Source organism: Meleagris gallopavo, chromosome 2, assembly GCF_000146605.3.
Source record: "Meleagris gallopavo isolate NT-WF06-2002-E0010 breed Aviagen turkey brand Nicholas breeding stock chromosome 2, Turkey_5.1, whole genome shotgun sequence".
NCBI classification, from domain to species: Eukaryota; Metazoa; Chordata; class Aves; order Galliformes; family Phasianidae; genus Meleagris; species Meleagris gallopavo.
This window is the reverse complement of record NC_015012.2, coordinates 46,035,000-46,056,252: the sequence shown is the minus strand read 5'-3', so window position 1 is coordinate 46,056,252 and position 21,253 is coordinate 46,035,000. Positions and strand designations below refer to the sequence as shown.

Sequence of the window (21,253 nt, the reverse complement as noted above, 5' to 3'; positions counted from 1 at the left end):
TTCCACTTTGAACATTTGAAGACAAGAGAATATAATACATTTTCATTTAACATTTTCATTTTTACATTTTCATTAATTCTTCACTGAAAAAAACTAAAAAATAAAAGCTATTTCTTGAACTTAGTATATTTATATTCTTATAATTACTGTAAAAAATTATATTTTTTTCCTGGAATAGGCTTATTTAAATTTATATTTTAAATGAGTAATGTCACAATACACATTTTTTACAGTGTAGAAGATATTATAAGAATTACTAAAGCCAATTATTCCTGAAGACATGCTGATGTTATACAGAGTTCTGGGCATCACAGCATGAAGTCAAATTAGAAATAGTTTTCACAAATACAAAAAAAAATCTGCATATGGACTTAACTTTCCCTCCAACTGCAGAAAGTGACTTGCACACCCTAATATAAGCCACAACATACTTAACATACATGTTTTTCCTAATTCTTTAATAAATGTAGATTGTTATGTCTATTCCAGGCACTGTAGTAAGAGCATTACAGGCGTAATGTTAATGTTTATGTTAACATTATCACTTCACTTTCATGAGAATAGACGTTATTTACATGTTTATGTACTTTGTCCATGTATTTGGTGTGCTGAGAATAATATTAGGTATGAATATAATTTCTGCATCTGATGTTAATTAACAACATTTAGGACACTTTTGTTCTCTCCCCTCAACAGACAATACTTGATTACACTCACAGTTCAATGGCTTTATTCCACATGATGACATAGCCTGAGAGAGTAAATGATTCCACATTGACGATGTGAATGTTTCCTCTTTCAGTGCCCACATATAGCCATTTACTTTGGAAAGGCAGATGACAAAATGTTATCCTGAAAAAGAACACCACCAGAAAAAGGGATTAAAAGGGTTTATAAATCCTGCATTTCAAGTTCTACATTTCCAAAGGATAGAAGAAATGCAGCAAACAATATGCAGGAAGAGAAAATTAGTAAAACCAGTACGCTGTGAAAGAGATTCTCAGACAATGTAAAACTTGAAAAAACACAAAATATAAACCAAAATATTCTAATACTGCTAAGTCATTCGGATATAAATCACACAGCCACCTTTGAAAATTATCACATTGAATGTTATTCCTCAAGATTGCTGTCATTTTAAACTTAGAATACAATACTTCTATGTTATAATCCACAAATCTCCCTTCAGAATCCATCAAATTCCAGGTTTTGAAGAACAGAGGATTTTTAGAATTAATCCACTACTGTTTAAGCTGGCTTTGAGTGAGGAGACAGAGAGAAAATAGAACCTAATAGATGTAAGTTTAAATGTGAGCCAAAACATTTCACAAAAAGCAAACCTGAAAAAAAGAACAACATGAAACCTAAGCAATTGTAAAAGTTATTTAAAAATTAGTTTAAAGTTAGTGATATCATTTTACTTAACCACATTTTCATTTCCTGCTTTGTATTTCTTATTTCTTTCCTCTGTTGGTAGATGGAAATAACTGAACAAAGTCCATATGCTAATCGCTATCGACACCAGCAGATTAACTTTTTTTTTTTTTTAACCTGTATCTCTAGTGAAAATGTTATTATTTTAAAGTTTGGTTATTTCTGGCTTCTGGAATCCTTCTTATTTTTTACATTGTTGTCAAAATTGATATGGCAATGAAGTCTGCTTAGGAACTGCAGATTCTAAAGTATTTGAGCTTTCTACATAACAGAAATACAGAAGTTAGAGTCTAAAAATTTTCTAGAAGATGTTTTAGAATTTACAGTTATCTGATATGGTTCAATATGAAAACAACTTAAACTACTTGTGCTACAAAACTAGGGTGTTTAGAAATGTTTCAATGATAACGTAAAATAATTATGAAATGGAAATTTGTTCTGTCAACTCTAATCTTTAGCTTTACAGATTTATTCTTATTTTCTCCCAGTTGGATTCCCTTCTTGTCAAATGCATGCATCATTTCACAAGCCTGCTAATAATTATTTATGCAAAGTACAGCTTTAGATCCTTTGCACTAAATGTTCTATATACTTATTTAACTTCAGCACAAAAGCAAATGCTAAAAGCAGCAATGGAAAAGCCTACTAACAGTTGAAAAGACATAATTTTGTATTACAGACTTCAGAATTTCTAGCTTTTCTTGTAATGTTACCTGGATCTTTTTATATCACTAATATACTTCTAACTTGGAAACATTGTTTGCTCAGGTAAAACTTCAGTTGACTCATTTTCAAAGTTTTTGATTTTTTATGTTTTAATATTTAAGCACAAAGGTTGCACTAGCATTTTGCACTGATGTTTTACAGAAAAAAAGGACTATATACAAGATTTTAAGTGCTTCAATTCATAACATAACATTTTTACTATGGATAGTAATTTGCAAGCACTGCTGCTAAAACACTTGAATATAATCAACTTGCTTGAAAGAAATAAATGATTTTAGTTGAAGTTAAATCATATACACGCACATCTACTAGACAGGCCTCCCAAATACTGCTGTCCAGTAACATATTCTCCCACTATGAACAGGTAATGGGGTAGAAGAAGAAAGGCAGCATGAGAAAAGAGGGAGAAAGAAACTCTCAGCAATTTGCAATGCTATAGCTTTTTTTTTTTTTTTTGTCCAGGATTCCATCTGCCAGAAGATGCTGGCAGCCACATGAGCTGGATCTAAAACTGTGGTCTAGCAGCCAGAAAGAATATTCAGGAGTAGGATCATGAGTGTATCTGTATTGATTTGTAAGTTAATATTATCACCTATAGGAGTCCAACACTCATTATAAAAAACTGATCTATTTTGTGTATTTAAAGGTAGACCAAAATATAAGTTGAGGCAGCAACTTTGATTACTATAGCAAAAGGGCAACAACTGAAGGAAAAAGTGTTCATCTCAATACTTTTAATGCCTTTATGGAATACTTCTACGTTATACAGCTGTATTCAATTTACTGTCTTTGTGTAGCAGAGATTAGTTTTGTCAACAGTTAGCAAGCAGTGAAACGCTTCCACACCAAGAGTAAATTACATTTGACCAAATAGCTTTACCAAACATTTACAAAATCTCTAAGTTGGAAGCTTGACAAGATTTCAGAATTGTAAGTACAGGTATATAGAAAGCAATGTTCCCAGTCTTATCCTTCCAAGTGTGCTTTTACTACCCTTCTATAATCAGTCTTGTATGATGTCTATATAACTATAAAATACTCCTTTAGGATTTTCATGGTTCACCAAACTGATGACTAGCTAAATCCAAAAGGATTTAGGATCATGCCAATTGTGCCATGATGAAAGAATCACTGTTTCACAGAATCACAGAATGGTTTGGGTTAGAAGGGACCATTTAAGATCATCTAGCTCCAACCCTCCACTACAGACAAGGATTTCATCCCTAATGTAATACATGCTTGCTCCACTTGCAAATAAGTTTACTTGTTATTTATTTTCAATTTTTAGAAAATCTATTACATTTTCATCTACTTAAATAGATTAATTTCAGAAAACAGCATTTATTTCCACATTCCACTTACAGAATTACATTACAATCCACGTACTGAGTTTCTTTTCTTTTTCAGTGAGTAAGACTTCACTTAAGACACTACTTTAAAATCTGCCTATGTCAGAAATTTTATAGCCCTCTTACAAAAATGAATTTCAGCTCTCTTCACCAGTGAAATCACACTAGCACGTCAATATACAATGTAACATTCAGTGACCCAGTTCGTTTTATTTACAATTTGAATTGGGGTTAAAAGAGGTACAAACTTTTTGAGTGCACAAAAATAAGTCTGAAAGCCTTCTTGGTAGTTAGGTAACTCTCTCCTGGCCTAGGGCATCATGTATTTTTTTCTTATGACTTTCCTTCAGATACCTATTTCTCTGCCACAAGAAAATTATACTCTGTAGCTAATACATGAAGATGTAGGAAAGTATGAACTGCCATACTATGTGTACCATACATTTCCTACATTCAAACCTTCTTACCCTTCTCTCCCTACCCGATCCCCAACCCCCAAAAACCCAACAATGGCTGGATGGAGACTGGAAGCATCACAGATACTCTGAACTCAAGGAAAATTTCCTGCCAACCCTTTTCTAGCGTACAAATCCCAACTGCCTGACAGCAATCAGTCAAGAGCAGAGTACCAGACATTTTCTTTCCTGCATCAAACCGCTTTGACAAAAAACACCAGGAAGGAGGCATCCATTAAAAAATAGACCAGTTTTGTGCTTCTGAAGAAACACCTTAAGTGGGACTATGAGAACAAGTGATGACAGAAAGCAAGCTTTTGCAGGCAGTTCTTCCATGGCACAACAAATTCAGCATATTATCTCCCTAGAAATTTCAGTTACGTCATTAAGAATAATACATTTTGTGATGCTGATGGTACAATGCAAGTATTGTGCACAGTACTTTATTCCATATATTTTGCTTCTCTATCCCTATGCAAATAAAAAAGTCCCTTTATAGAAGAAAGCAATGTTTCCAAGAGATTTTTTTTTATTTTAAATTCTACAATATGATTTTAATGTATGCTAATGTTATTGCTAAAATGAGGTACTGTTATGCAACCCCAAAACAGTCAGCATAGTTCTAAAGTAGCCATACTTCTCCAAAAGCACAAGTTCTTCCTCCTCACTGCATACACACTCACAATGCCACTTCTCCATCTCACCCCTAAAAAACCCAAACACAACAACAACAGAAGCCAAGAAAAAGTTTAACTGTGAAACACATTTGTCAGAGTTTGACCAATAGTTCTCAGGAAGATGATTATATACAAAAAATCCAGCGTTACATTAGCAGTAGAAAATATTAATAAAAGAAAAATCCTAAACTTTACAAAAATATATATATATTTTAACTGTACTTTTAATACAATTTATGCTACTGCTTATGGGAAAATATTAGAAATGATATAGAAATGATAGACATCTTTAACTAGCCATTTGGAAATCTACTGAAAAGATTTTCTTTCTTTACTGCAGACCATGTCTTTTCGAATAATCTGTTCAAATTAGTTAAGAAAAATCTCGATTGTTGTTGTGTCACAACATACATCAAAATCATAATTATAGAAAATTATAGTATTCCCTAGTGGAATTTAATTATGGAAAACTCAAAGAATAAAGTTTAGTACATTAATATGTAAGCAGGCTAATTGTTCCAATTAAGGGAAATATTAAGTAAAAAAAGACGGACCGTTATCTTGAGTGTATTATGACAATAAACAGCCTTCTAAATTAATCTTTACCTTCCCTTAGTCTACTGCATTATGAAGTATTATGTTCTTCAGAATTTTGCACAGCTTTAACAAAGCACAGCATCAAATGCTTATATGAATGACGAACACTGATAACAGGTTTTCTTTTTAAGTAATTAAAACTATTTCTAGAACATCACACTATCATTATAGGTCTGTAGTTACTGTAATTACATTAGCTGATCAAATCATTACCAGAGATGCAAAGAGCAATGTTAACCTACCAAAGTTGCCTTCTGCATACTTCTGACTTTCTTCAAGCTTTCACATGTAGGATAGCCACCATATACAACACCAAAACTTAAAAATTTGAAGTCCAATGTTAGACTAGATTCCATATCCATGGCCCCCATTTCAAGTCTTCAAATGGCACAAAGTCAGAAGCCATTCTGATGAAACTAATCAGCAGCTGTGTTTTTCCCATACTGCTGTAAATGAGCTACTTCCAGATTACTGGTAACAGCAACAACTTAAAATATCTACTTGTATGAAGAAAAGGCCTGAAGAGGCAGGAGGCACATGCAGAGATAGTCATCTTCAATGCCTCCCAAAATTGTCTCTAGAAAGACCATATGGATAAAGGCAGTATATCATACAAACTGGACCAGCTACTTTAACTCCATCTGCATCCCATAACACTCTAAATGATGCTTCTCCAAATATGATCACTTGAAGATCTGCTTCTAAGGCACTGAGAAGAGTTTATGTTCAACATCAGAGTTCTAGCATACATTAGTGGTAACAAAATATGGTATTGGGAAGACGAGCTGAGAACAGAAATAAAATGGAACACTGCCATCACTGATGCAACAAATACCAGGGCCATCTGAACATTCTTCCAGTTCCCAGGTTTTGTAGTTTTTTTTTAGTTGTTTTGTTTTGATGTTCCAGCTTGTTTTTTCAATTGTTTGTTTTTTTACAAAATATAATATCCCTAATACATTCTACTTTCTATATGTTTATATACAAAGAGAAAAAGGCTGACTCACTGCTTTTCATAATTTTCCAATACTGACTGAAGAAATTCACACCAAACACTAAGGATTTGAGGATCCCAGGCACTGATAAAATCTCCTGAAGTAGATTCATGTGTTCCTGTCAGACATCTGTTAGGAATCAAGGAATAACCACCACCCTTTGGCATCAGAAGACACTCAAGTAGCTTGCTGTAATACAAGTAGAATCACAGAAGCCTTAGAGTTGGAAGGGACTTTTAAAGATGATCTAGTCCAACTCCCCAGCAATGAACAGGGACATGCACAGCTAAACCAGACTGCCCAGGGCTTGATCTGGCCTCACCTTAAGTAGTTCAGGCTGAATGTTTGGTCTTGCAAGTTATGTAGCAGGACTTAACAAATGTCGACAGATGTAAATTTCCCATAGGAGACAGACAAATCATGATCATTACTAATGTGGAAAGTCTGCCATACTGAGAAGGCTTAAAGACTAGAGGTTGAATTATGCTCATGAATGTGACAGTTGGTCATTATGTAGCTCATAGCTCTGTAAAAATCATTGATGTACAGAGAAAACAGCTAATCAGACAATAGAGACAGGTTTCATAGTAATCTGAAGTCCCAGGGCAGTAGGACTCTGCACTTCAATTCTCTCTCAATACCAAATGCAGCAGCAGAAAACTTGTAAAAATTGTATCTCCATCAACCACACGTAAGTTGGGTCTCAGAGTGCATCGCACAGTTTCAACAAAAAATTTTTTAAAGGAATCAAATCTTACATGAGTGAAGTATTCACTTCTGCAGCAAATCAAGATGACTGAAAAGTTTTTGTTCCTCTTGCTAACTAATCAAAACAAAATAGAACTCCTAAATATGCCATCTAGTGAATCACCATAGAATAACATTTTCAAGACAACAGGGGAAAGTATTATATGAAATTATAAAGGCAAATAGATCAGATTACTTCATTTTGATCTTCAAAAATAATCTATTTTTCAACATAAGGAGATAGGTACGTGTCATACATTAAAGGTGTATTCAGTGTATTACTGACTTTACAAAAACAGAAATATTTAACCTTTCAGAAATATCATTTGGATACGTGGCTGTTCTTTGTTATACCATAGTCCCACCCCAAAACACACAGAGTAAAGTGGGAAAAAAAAGAGCTCACTAAATAAAAGTTGGAAATGAAACAGTGGTATTGGTACACAAGAAAAGGGAAATAAGAAGTCGATGATCATCTGCTCTCAAAGCAAAAAAAAAAAAAAGATATCCTGTATGTCCTTCTATTATCCACAAAGTGGCAGAATTGGTCAGCTTATAAATTCAGTTACATGGAAGGAGGAAGAAATCTCCTTGCAACAAATGCCTGCTAATATGTAGTTTGGGTAGATTTACAGAATCTAACAAAGTGAGGTATGTGTCATAAAAGTCAAAAATCCTATGTGCTAGCAAAAAGTAAATATAAAGGGGAGTTCTCCACACACACTGCAGGGTTTGTGTTTGAAATACAATGCTCAAGTTGCTGTTGATAGCAGGGTATAAAACCAACAGTACTTAAAACAACTTTATAACTCCAAATTGTGCACTTTCATGCTGAAGAAGACTATTTAAATCCCACAGCATAAAAGTCGACATATTAAAAATTAAACTGCTATCAATGCATTCAGTGATCGATATGCAAAGCACCAGTACGCAAAACACTTGATTCTATTTTTACACTATGGTTCTTGTTTTTGTCTTCAGGCTATGTCACAAAGCAAGTAAAACATTCATTTTGGCAATAAGACAGAATCACAACCATCTCAGAAAAGATGCAAGTCTTTAATCACAAGACAAGTTTTCCATTTTCTACATAAAGCTGAGGTATTTTCAAGTCTATTCAACTGACAAAAACTGCACTGTCATTCACTGAAAAAATACCGTAGCAATGAACAAAACCTAGTTCACGCACTAAACCACATATTTAGCAAAGAGGTACAAAGACACTAACTTGCATAGTAAGTCACGCAAACACAAACCCCACTTATATATCATTCTGCATTCTTTTTCAGGCCCCTACACACTGCTCCTCTATCTCCTTCCCACAGCTAAGGAGCCATTAAGACCAAGCTTGTATTACACTGGTTTAATATCTTCTAGCTTCTGTTTAGTAACTAGAACACGGAGCAGCTGTGAAACCCACACAAATGCGACAAGAACAAAAGGCTAGAAAACTTGCAAAACTAGCTTGTTTTGTACTGCGCTTCTGACATCTGCCATTAATTTCAACAGATTTGTTATACATTAACACGTTCACCAGTCACCAGGTCATAAAAGACTTGTTTAAAATTATTCACTATCAGTGGTAGTAGAGGCAGTAAATGGCTATGTATCTATCAAATTACCAAATCTTTTTGACAGTTGATGAAAGACTCAACATGAGCCAACAATGTGAGCTTGCAGCCCAGAAGGCCAACTGTATCCTGGATTACATCAAGAGCAGCATTACCAGCAGGTAAAGGGAGGTGATTCTGTCCCTCTACTCTGCTCTCATGAAACTCCATGTGGAGTACTGTATCCAATTCTGGAGCCTCCAACACAAGAAGGAAATGCAGCTGCTGGAGCAGGTCCAGAGGAGGCCATGAAGATGATCAGAGGGCTGGAGCATCACCCCAGCAGGGACAGGTTGAGAGAATAGAGGCTCTTCAGCCTGGAGAAGAGAAAGCTCCTGGGGAACATTATAGTGGCCTCCAGTACGTGAAGAGGGCCTAGAGGAAATCTGGGGAGGGACTTTTTATAAGGGCATGTAGCGACAGGATGAGGTGAAATGGTTTTAGACTGGAAGAGGGTAGATTTAGACTAAATATTAGGAAGAAATTCTTCACTGTGAGAATGATGAGACATTGGAACGGGTTGCCCAGAGAGGTTGTGGATGCCCCCTCCCTGGAAGTATTCAAGGCCAGGATGGATGGGAGCTTTGAGCAACCTGGTCTAGTGGGAGGTGTCCCTGCCTATAGCAGGGGGTGGAAACTAGATGATCTTAAAGGTCCCTTCCAATCCAAACTATTTTATGATTGGATTTGAAAACAAAATCTGTATAAAAATTGCCCCAACCTTTTGACTTCAACTCTTAAGTAGAATACAAATACTGCTTTTCTTTTCTATCAAGACATTTCCAGGCATTTCCAATTGGGTATGCAATTTTAAACCACTGCATTTAGAGTTCTAGAGAAAATACTGATAAAACTTAAGTAATTGCTTCAGTCCTTTAGTAAATTTTGACTTCATTTCTCCATGAAGAACATTTTTTCAGTTTGCTCGATGATTTATTTTCTTTTAACCAAACTAATTTGAAAGATACTGAAAGTCCCTACAAAGTACAAGCCGGCAAATTCAAGCATCATTAATACATCATATTACCACAAGGCTCAGTTTTAGTATTTAATATTTTAATAATTCATGTTTGATTAGTTAGTTATTCTTATGAGAATGTCTTAACCACAAGTCATAAGTTATTTAAAGGATATTATTAATAAGGTACCTAAAAATCCTTGCAATATTCAAGAACACTTATCTCTTTAAATTTAGTTGTTAATGTACAACATAAAACTGACCCAAAGTTAACTACTTCAAATTCAAGTAACATCAAACCCATTAGAAGCAGTTAACACTAAGAGCTCTAAGCTATTAAAAGCAGCTAAACAGAATTATTCAGCAATGAAGTTGTTCAATTCTCTTAAGTTCAAAATAAAAGTTATTGCCCTCTAATGAGACCACGCTTTATTTTATAAAGCTTTATGTTACGGATTAGTCAAAGGAATCTGACTTGACTATTTGAAAACTTAGGTGACAGTCATCAGGCATGACATAAACAGCTATGGCAATGTATGGCTCTGGGATCTTAACTGTCCCGGCTACTTCTATCAGTTATGATGATAGATACTTGAAAATTACTACAAGAATAAACCTTTGTCTCAGAAACTTCACTTTCATTACTCTTGATAATACGGTGTTTCCACCACATATTTTTTGCAAGCCGCAACTATTCATTTGAGTCAAACTCAAATTAACAAGTAGCACTTCCACTGAAGTAACGTGAGCTAACTAAACTATTTCCTGGCCATTTTTCTGCTAAGAAAACACAAAGTTCAACTCCCTGCGACAGATTTTGCTAGTGAGAATACCGCATTTCACAAAATCACAGAATTGCTAAGGTTGGAAGGGAACTCTACAGGTCATCTGGTCCCATCCCACTGTTCAAGTAGTGCCACCTACAGCAGGTTGCTCAGAGCCATGTTCATGTGGCCTTTGCAGATCTCCAAGTAGAGAAACTCCATAAACTCTCTAGGCAATCTGTGCCAGAACTCAGTCACCCTCACAGTAAAGAAATTTTTCCTCATGTTCAATCAGAAGTTCCTGCATTTCAATTTGTCAGTTTCTTCTCATCCTGGGCACCAGTGAGAAGTCTGGCTCCAGCCTCTTCAAACCATCTCTTCAGATACTGGAACACACTGATCAGATGCCCCCTGGACCTTCTCTTCTCCAGACAGAAGAGGCCCAGTTCACTCAGCATTTCCTCATATGAAAGATGATCCAATCATTTTTGGTGCTCCTGAAGAGTGTCCAGTGGAGGTCTGCATGTTTCTCTTGTTCTGCAGAGCACAGATGTTGCCTCACTGGGGTTGAATAGATGAGGAAGAGAACCTCCCTCAGTCTTCTGGCAACACTCTTCTTAATAAAGCCCAGTATATATGTACTGGTCTTCTTGACTGTAAGGCTACATTGTTAGCTTATGGTCAATTTGTTGTCAATGAGAACCCTCATATCCTTCTTTATGGTGCTACATTCCAACACCTAAGCCCCCAGGCTCGTTCTGGTGCATAGAGTTATTACTCCCTGGGTGCAGGACCCTGCACTTTATTCACTGAATTTCAAGAGGTTCCTTCTCTGCCCATCTTCCCAGCCTGTCAAGATTTGGAAGTCAGGTTTGCCCAAATGATCTCTGAACAGATTTTTCTTAAGAAAGGAAAAATATTCCTTAAACTAGAAAGCAGATCGATGCACTCAGAGCACAATGATGGTTTCAAAATTCCTCTTGGTTTAAACAAGGTATCTTTACATCTCAGACTCTAAACCAGCTTCCAACAGATTTACATATAATCAGAATCACCACCTCAGATACCCTTTTTAAAGCATTAGTTAGGAGCTGTCATCCAATGCTTTACTTCAGAGGCTCTAAAGACAAATTTTACATTTATACTTCACAAGGAGCTACGAAGGTAAGAGAAAAGCCATTTAAGAAACAAGAAGAAAGATGAGGGGGAGAATTATGCTTGGATACACCACTGTATCTCCTATGGATGGACAACTCTTCTTAAACTAGAGATGAATTTCATTCCTCTCTACTTGACTTTTATACTACATACACTCTGACAACTCCTTGGTATGCACAATGTGTTTTGTGATCAATAGTTTATACATAGTGATCACAAAAACAACTTCAAGAGAGACTTGGAATCACTTAGTCTTCTACCCCATGAAAACAATCTCCATCTATCTAAGTCCCGACAAATTTTTTCATGACCTGCTCTTTGTGTAAAGACTAAGGTTACTCCATAATCCACCCAGCAGTCTGTCCAAGTACGTTGTATGATATCACATTAAAAGGTTTTATATAAATATTTAAGCTTTCCTCCTTCTTGCTATCTATTACTTAAAGCCTATTCCCACCCTATTCAACAGAGGTGCAAGTCACAGATTATTCTGTGTTCATGCCAGGCATGTCTGAGCTCTGAGAAGTCCAGCTCAGAAGATGACTGCTTAAAAGCTGGCACAGCATTCCAGTTGAAATCGTACTCATTCTGGAGGGGAAAAAAAAACAAACACAAAAGGACTACTTCAAAAAACTTGTTAACAAAAAGCAAACAGGCAAAAAACAGCAAAAAAACAACTCACCTCAGTTTAGCAGAGATATGCTGCATCTACTCATAAGCACTTTTGATCATAACAGCCTATAACTCAAGTCCAGTGTACATCTCACTTCAATTATTTAACAATTTATTAATTGTACTGCATCAATAAATCCAATCTTTCATTTTCACAGTGTGATAGTAACATGCAAAGCAACAATAATCCAACCCCTACCGTTCTCGGTTAAATTTGAGTGAATGAAGTATAGCAGGTCTCTTCTGACGTAAGTTCCACAGGTGTAAGGTATCATCAGCCAAGGCACTCACAAGAGCTCCCTGTTTAAAATAATGTTTTACTGAATTCATTTCTAGAACTCTAGAAATACTATTAATAACATGATAGAAGAAATATTGCAATTTGCTACCAATATTAAAATATTTACAAGCATGCATGTTAAAATCATAGCACAGATAAGTTTCATACAGGAGGAGTGGGATAACTGATTTGATCGCAGCATTCAGCCTGGTAGCATTTTGTTCTGTGCTACACTGAAGAGTAATTGGGAAGAAGCTTTTTCTGGAGTGCACGAGTTTCCTCATGCACACATCTGTAGCGAAACAAAGTAATAAATTCAGCAGCTACCATATACATGCTGACAAATTTAGTGATACTTGACTTCAGCATCCCTCTGAGCTAGAGATCCCTCTAAAAATCTGGCCCCTAAGTAGCTCAAGAACAGTACTGCTGTCAGGTCTCAGCTGTTACGTCATTAGAAATAAATTGCTGAGGGTTCAGATCAGAGATCTTTTCTCAGCTCACATCTAAAACAATAGCTATGAAAATAAAGTTAAGAACCCACTGAAACTGTTCGTACTATTAAAAGTGTACTTTACTTCAAGGGATGACTTGCAATATTTACTGACAGGAATAGATACACTACTGCAAAAAAGTTCCTGCTTGTAGCAGGAATACTGTAGAGATGAAGTCATTTTCAAAAGTTAGTCAAGCAACGTCTATGATTAAAAAAACTTACCTTGTTATTAGTGTTCAAAACAAGTGATTCTTAGCATGACTGATACCTGTATTTTGATGCTTTGTGAGAAATTGAGGAACACACAGTGCATCTTCTCTAAATTACAGAATACAGACATCGATTTACTAACCTCATTAATCAGGAACTGAAGCTGGATTACTGCAGCTCCACTATCATGCTGGCAGTAACATTCAACTCCTGGCCGACCAAAGCTGAATTGTTAACATTAAGGAAAAATTGATGTATGTAATGTAGGAGAAAGAAAAACATTGTCAACATCAGTAATACCATATTCAAACAGGCTAACATCCTGCTTTTAGCTCATACACTTAAAATATTTAACCACATAGATCTTAACATCAAGAAAAAAAATCCGTTTATAAATGTAAATGTAAACTAACATAAGGAGTAGAAAGGTCCGTTTTATTTATCCCCATGGAATAAGAAAATTACGCATAAAGGCTCAACTTATATTTATCTAAAGGATCCTTTGTCAATGATAACACAATAGAGAATGATAAGGCAGTTATTTTAGTAGTGTTAAATATCAGGACTAGTATAAAAGAAAGTTATTTAAATAAGCCTTACGACCAAATGATCAAATTCTTCAAGCGCTAAAGGAGATTTCTCTGCTTTTGAAATGCTACTTACAGATGAAAGAAGAGTTGAATAATGCAAGGAATATTAAAAGAAAATGTGCTATGGCAGAGATAAAATAAAAATAAAAATCAGTAGCCAAAATATGGAGGAGTCAATGGTAAATTATGTATAATGTAAATTTCCAGGATCTCTGTATCAAGATTTCCTGGATTCACACCAACTATGAGTTAACAAAAGTGTGCTCATTTTCCCCCTCATGTATAAATCAGTCCTCTACTTTTATAATGAATACCAAACAGAAGAAACAAATTCTTTCTAATCTCCATAGTTGATTCGCAAATACTTTGTATTTTCAATTTTGTTATCCTCTTTCTCCAGACGTGAAATTAAGGCAGCTTTCCAGCCTCTAGGTGAGAGAACAGAAATAACACGCATCCAAATGAATTATGTAAAACAGTCAGTATATAATCATTACAGCACAAACAGGGTTCCTGGAGAATATTTTGCCAAAGAGTTGAACACCTACAGTTTTAAGCAGGCATCTTAGGAAGAATGGAAACCATTTCAAAGACATATGCAAGTCACTGAAAATATACAATTTGTTCTATTAGCATACACTAGAAATTAACAAATCATTACAATTCTCATTCAGTATTCAAGTCTCCCATATTTGTTACATATTTCATTTATGTGTGTGTGTATGCATATATACACAGACATTCATATCTACCCATATTTAGTGTGAATACATCTATCAACAGATCGATATATGCTATAGACAGATAGATGCCTTCATACTAGGGACAGTGGAAAAGCAAAAGTAACTATTAGGTTAGATGGAAATTAAAAATCACAAGCATCTCCTGCTCAGTGTCTGAAAAGTGAGACAAAATGCAGGCAGAACTACAGTGCAAAGAAGTCTACTTCAACACACCTCAGTATTTCACTTTTTAAACTTCCATCACTTTCTTCTCCTAGCCTAATGAATCTGTGTAACATCCAGACAAGTGATGAGAGAGATATTAAACAGATGTTGAATAATCCAGTAAACTTAATTCCAGCTTTCTTCCCTGAATAGAAGTAGTAATTTAATTTTGTTCTCGAATGGAAAGACTCAAAGAGTCAGCTCGCATCACCTGTTTTTTTCCCTTTCTGTATTTTTCATTCTAATCAATTTGTTTTCTGTAGAAAGAAGTCACCTGTGTTCCACTGCCAGTTAACAGCACTTAAAAAATAAATAAATAAGCTTAGAATTCACACTTCTCCCTCCCCAAAAGGATACCTTCCTTTACAAACTCAGAATACTTTTAATGTACAAATAGTGCTTTTGCAAAAAGACTGGAAAGAAAAAAATCCCCACAAGGAAGAACAAAGTTTTCAGACTATTTACATCAGCCTTGCTCACACTTCTGCATTCACTTGAATTGACAACTACTCGTAGTAAAAGACAAGCAATTCCTAAAGGTAAAATTCAGATATATATAGGAACCAAATTTTAAGACTTGTCAATTATTTATCTGCTCTGAAATAGTTTTCTATCAAAAGCTTTCCCAAATATCTCCCCAGAAATTAGTTTCCAACTTAAATATGTAACAGTTATTCTTTTACCACCCACAATTTATTTGGAGTTGAACCTTCATAGCTACCTTGCCTCATAACAAGACAAGTATGACCCAGAAAAACACAGAAATCCAGAGATTTTTTGAGTTACTCCAATCTTCACAAATTTTATCCTTCCCATGTTGGCTTCAAGAATTGTCTACTGCAAGTATTTTTAGAAGCATTGTTACCAGTTAATATAATTTTCAATATTAAAAATGCTTGAACTTTTGACCAGGAATCCTTCAGCATTTTCCAGGGCATATGAACCAGTTTCCACAAATCAATACATTTGCAACATTACAAGTTTACAAAAGTTTAAACATACAGAGGAAGTTTTTGCTTTTTGACAAGTGAGGGAAAGCCACATATACAGATCCGAAAAACAGGATTTCTTATCTCACTTATAGTTATGAAAAAAATAAAATCAGTCATTGCAGCTAGTCCATTTAGTGCTTTCAATCAAGGATTATGTTGCCTTCACTGTTTCACCTGGTAGCTAGAATTACTATTCTCATCTTGAATTAACATCATCATCCTAACCATCATTAATCTTCTTTTCTAAAGCAATGCAAAGCCTCCCCGTTTTCTGAATTCAATACTTCAATACTGGCTGTAGAAGGATAGAGAATAGAGAAGTTCACTTGGAAGGGACCTTCAGAGATTGAGCCTGTCCAATTCCTCCATATCTTTTTGTGTGCGTGCAAGGCACAAGAACTTACTATACTAAGCAGTGACTGTACCACATAGCAGTCCCTGAAACAGGCAGAGACTGTAATGGATAATGACAAGATAGGCAAAGCATTTTCATTCTACAGACAGGAAAAACTCCCTGCCAAAGTCCTAGGGTTGCTGTAGAGAAAAACTGTGTCCTCTGAGCAGAGTTGTTTTTTTGGTTTTCTTGTTTGTTTTTTAAATCAAATACCAATCCTTTCTCCTCTGCTTCCAAGCACTTCTTCCTACTATTGCTATTCTGTCTATTAATATAAATATGAACAAAAACATTTAAGAGCTTCTCAGCAGTAGCTAGGACTATTGCTTCTGTGTTCCCCGATGTGATAAGGAAACTGACACCAGCAAACACTACCATTTGTCTCTAGTGCACGTTCTATGAGAAAGCAAGCAAAAGACAAAGGACAAAAGGCTTGGACAAGCGAAGGAAGTAATAAGGTGCTCACGAACTAACATCAGTGTTCACTTTCCAAACAGCTAGCACAGGTCATATATTAGAAAAGCATAGGATCACACAAATATAACCTTACCAGATTTGTGGCAAGAGTTCCAAAATGTATTTTTGCCATAGATGTTTCACAGAGCTATCCTTGCTTTTTTCAATTTTTCACACAGACAGAACTAAAGCATTTCAGTTTGTTACTGTGTTTTAACGCTGCTAAATTCTGATTAAAAAACAGAACTCAAAAATCTTAGTATTTATAGCTTAACTGCATGGGAACAACTCAGTGCACATCTGCCTAAATAGCATTTTTTTGAAAATGAAAACAAATTCCAGATTACATATGAAAGCCTCAGGAGGCATTTCACTTTTTAATTCTTCATGCATACGGGTCTTTTCCATATTTGTTTAAATATAGGCTGCTTCTTCACATGTGGTTGACCTGTCTGACATTGGAAACAGTTGCAAAAGCTGTAGTTATCAATTCAATCCCTAGCATAAACCACTCACGAATACAGAATCATATTTATAACAATTTCCTTTCAAACTGTTCTCATCTTCATATTACGCAGCAATAAAATTTTATAGTACAGACAAGATATGAACTGTATTCCTGTATGAGATTTGTCGCCATTACAATAGCTTGGGATTTACAAGACGAATACAAAACTAGCAACCTTTAAAATTTGTTACCAGATACTCCTCAAAACTCTAGCACTAACACTTCATAGTATATAAACATTTGGCAATTGTGATACAAAATACAGATCTACTAGAGAAAGATACATACCGCTGATCTATGTGCAAATCAGTAAGGTTGCTTATTCTTTCATATACCAGCCTGTAGCATAGAGCTTTAAAGCACTGCTGATTACATTTGCATATTTTAAAACAGCCATTTCTAAACAATGTTTTACCAGTTTGCTTAGTCTGTCCCCCAATTATTTTTCTAGACAGCAAAATCACCACTTACTTCACACACAATGTTGCGTACCACAACTATGGCCCCCAAGAATTACCATAACAGAAAAATATGAAGATGGTGAGATTTCCAAATTGTTCTGAGCATAGAGTAACTACAAGCCAGTCTGGGATTACTCACCATTGCCAATGTCTTGATGCAATCCAACTACACACAAAAAACAAATTGTTCAGTTATGGTACTCTGCAATTCGATGTACGCTCCTGGTGATGTATAGTCCTTTAAGCAGTAGAATATCAGTTTTGATTCATTCAACTTAACTGTTAGATGATCTACCTGTGCCTAGGTCTGATCAGTGCTATCGCTTTCTCAGACAGAAGTACGATTTCTCACAGAAACAATCTCAAAGAACAGTGCATCAATACACACAGACAGTAAAAGAGTTATTCGTGAAGTGGCAAAGTACCACAGTTGACAATGTCTACAAAACTAGTTTTACCTTTCGTGTTCATTTAATACCAACAAACGTGACAAAATAAAAAGTCTCAAATGTGGAGTTTTAGACTTCACATCAAGCCGCAAGTGAGAGCATACCACCATTTTTCAAGAACAGAAAGGTTACAGAATTTCTTTCCAAAAACTTAGGCCTTCATAACTGCTCAGGCCTGCTGTGCTCGCACCTCTCACATTAGCAAGTCTTTTTTATTCCCTATGTTTCACTATTTATGCCTGAAAAAGCATAAAATATTCACTAATATTTCACATCCACTTTCCTAATGTAAATGACAACATCAGGCAGACAAACAAATACAAAACAAGAACAAACAAGGACCTCTTTGTTATTTATGTAAACGGAACTACAGCTTAAAATGCACCCGAATCAGGAAAATAAACAGCAACATCTCTAAACGATGGAGCTCACTTTCACATATCCAGGGCTGCTAAAGCTTTTAGCTAGAATTACAGCATTTATTCCATTTCCAAAACGTATTTCATTTTTCTTTTTATAAAACAAGTCCCCAAAGTGGTCCAGATCTAATGTTTTTGTCCTCCAACTTCAGTGGCAGAGCAACAGCTACATTCCACTTGCTTGGTTAGTGTACTGGGGGAAAGGTGCAAACACTACCACTTCATTAAGAAACTGAAGTATAATGAAAGCACATTTTTGAAAGATATAGGTCTGCTTTCACAAATTTGAGGTCAGGTTCAGCTCCAAAAAGAACTTTAAGACTTCCTAGATTTCTTCATCTTGGAGAACATTTATCTTAGTCCAGTTTGCAGCCTTACTGTGAAAACTGATGAGCTGTCCCCTTTCCTATAAGCACCTACATTGCCCAGGTAACAAGAAGCTCTAAGAACGTGGTTTCAGCAGCAGACTGGTGAAGTGAGGCAGGATGTCCCTTCTGGTCCAGCCAGTATCCTTCTACTCCCTCCTCATATCAGACGTCCTTGCAAATGACAAAAAATGGCATTTATCCCAGAGGATGGGGTGGAAGACAGCTCTAATCATTGATCTGTGTGACTAAAAACCCTCTCAAATTTTGTTTAAACCTTACATTTAAATCTTACCAGAGGTACTAACAAAGCAAACCCAAGGCAGTCCTTTGATTTGTTTTCCCTTTTTTGTTTTTTTTTTTTCTTTTTTTTCTTCTTCTTTCTTTTTTTTTTTTTTTTTTTTAAATAGTAGAAGCATTTGTCATGGCAGATAAAAACAACCGTGGAATTAAGAAAAGTGCCATAAAATAAACTTTGTAACATATAAAGGTGCAACACAGGATAACAGTTCAGTAATCTGAAAAAGTAATCTTTTGTTAACGGGCAGGTCTCATTTTCTTCAGTTTTAAAGCATATGGCTGCCTTCCAAAAACCAAGAAAGGACACGACTTCACAAACACTTTTTACATTCAAAGGAAGCTGAACTTGTACCTGCAGACATTTTTCCCTCTCTCCTCCAAGTGAGGCCAAGCACCAGCTCTTCACAGGTACTCCTCCAGTGACACTAAGAGCACCTCACCTCTGCTCCCACAAATCACCCCAGCACAAACCAAAGCTTTAAGGGGCAGGATCAAGTACCAGAAATGGCAGTGGGACACCTGATAAGAGCCCATACAATACAGGCTACAATTCAGTTAGATCAAGCTTTCTTCCTCAGAAGAGCAGCCACACCTCAAAGCCACAATCCTCTTCAGAAGTTGCACAGTTTACTGCTTTGTTATGAAAAGTCTGGTGCTGTCATCTACCACACAATACAATCAGCTTTTAAAGCTGATATTGAAGTTAGTCAGATGGAAATACTATCAAATTACCAGCAACAGCTTACTATGGGGATTCTAGGTGGATGATTACAATGTATTCTCCTTTTGCAGGAGAAAAGGAGAGGGCAAGAAAACCGACTTCAGGAAAATGAGATAAGGAAAAGGAAGATTGACAGATACAGCCAGCCAGAAGACATTGACTGCAATGCTTGTACATCAAAAATAGCACTTGCTGAATTAGCTGATATCTGCAGTTTGACCTCATTACTTGCACAGAAAAAGAGCCAACATTACATATAGTATTTGGAAGCTATCACATGTGTCCTTAGAGAGCAAAGAAATATAAGTTCCAGGCAATGAAAAAATCCACATTCCGCTTCTTTCTGTTAGTTGTAAGGGTGAAAATAAATGCGAGGCACCTAACGGAAGACGAGACTAGAATCTCACTCCTGGTTTTTCCAAATCTGGAAAAGTAAGAGTGGAAAAATAATAATAATAATAAAAGCAACACAAAGAAAGGTAGGTTCCATACATTTATGGACTCCAAAGAGACCATTTACACACTGATAAGACTGATAAATGCAATACATTTTTCTCAACTTTTAGGAATCTTAGCATTATACAAAGTTCGAGTATTTTTGAGAGCAACTGCATTGAGTGTTCAGCATTGTTTTAATACAAATGATGAAGGCTAAGAAGCTCCACTTGGATGACTTATATTTGACCATAAAACTATATGAGGTACATTGTCACAAAATTATTTGATCCCATTTGATCTCAGAGGTTTTCATTATTGGGTGAAGAGAGTGATAACACCCTGGGTGGCCCTGCTTGAGCAGGTTCTTGGCCTCCAGAAGCCCCATCAACTTCAATCATTCTTATTCTGTGAGGATGCATAATATTTAAACGGGATTTTTAGATATTAATTTTATAATTACCAATGTCATATTAACAGGATAGGCTACAGCAAACAATTAGTGCCGTTTGCTAATGCTGCTTCCACTGAACTCATGACTGCACAAGCCCTTGGAACCAATATCTCAACTTCTGCATCAGTCAGTGATCAGATCTACTCTTGCATAAATGCAATCATCATATTCACCTTGTTCATAAAACAGTGCTCACCTTCTTTAAACATCAGAAGCCAACTGTTTAGAATAATCCTTGAGTACATAGCTTACTTAAGGACATTATTTTATTCCTCTATACAGGCAACTTCAGCAATTTTAAAGCATAAAACTTCTTAACTTACAGTGAGAAAAAAAATTAATTACTGAACTAGTCTACACAGAAACTGATCAGCAGTGGATATTCAGCAGTTACTTAATATTTTTTTTCCAGTAAAAAAAAAAAAAAAAAAAAAGCCAAGAGTCAAAATAGATCTTAAGCTTCAAAGCTACTTATATAAACAAGCACGAACACAGTATTTTCCAAATAGCTTAGAAAAGTACCAGCAAGCTTTTTTATAAAGGTTGTACTCGGTTGATTTTTCTCAGAGCTGACAGGTTACAGGCTTTCAATAATAAGCCACAAAAAAGGAGATTAATCTGTTGGGGTTTTTTT

The 21,253-nt window shown here is 35.7% G+C and overlaps 1 protein-coding gene across 6 annotated transcripts in view; it reads right to left on the bottom strand.

Annotated features, from left to right (window-relative positions):
* Positions 1-21,253, bottom strand: part of STXBP5 (syntaxin binding protein 5) — a 104,242-nt gene that overhangs the window by 62,140 nt on the left and 20,849 nt on the right. For all 6 annotated transcript variants that reach the window (XM_010707153.1, XM_010707155.1, XM_010707158.1 and 3 more), the window contains exons 3-5: positions 13,271-13,352; positions 12,342-12,442; positions 718-852 (exon numbers count right to left, since the gene is read on the bottom strand). In XM_010707153.1, coding sequence (XP_010705455.1) covers positions 718-852; positions 12,342-12,442; positions 13,271-13,352 — 318 coding nt within the window. The remainder of the gene's footprint in view (positions 1-717; positions 853-12,341; positions 12,443-13,270; positions 13,353-21,253) is intronic.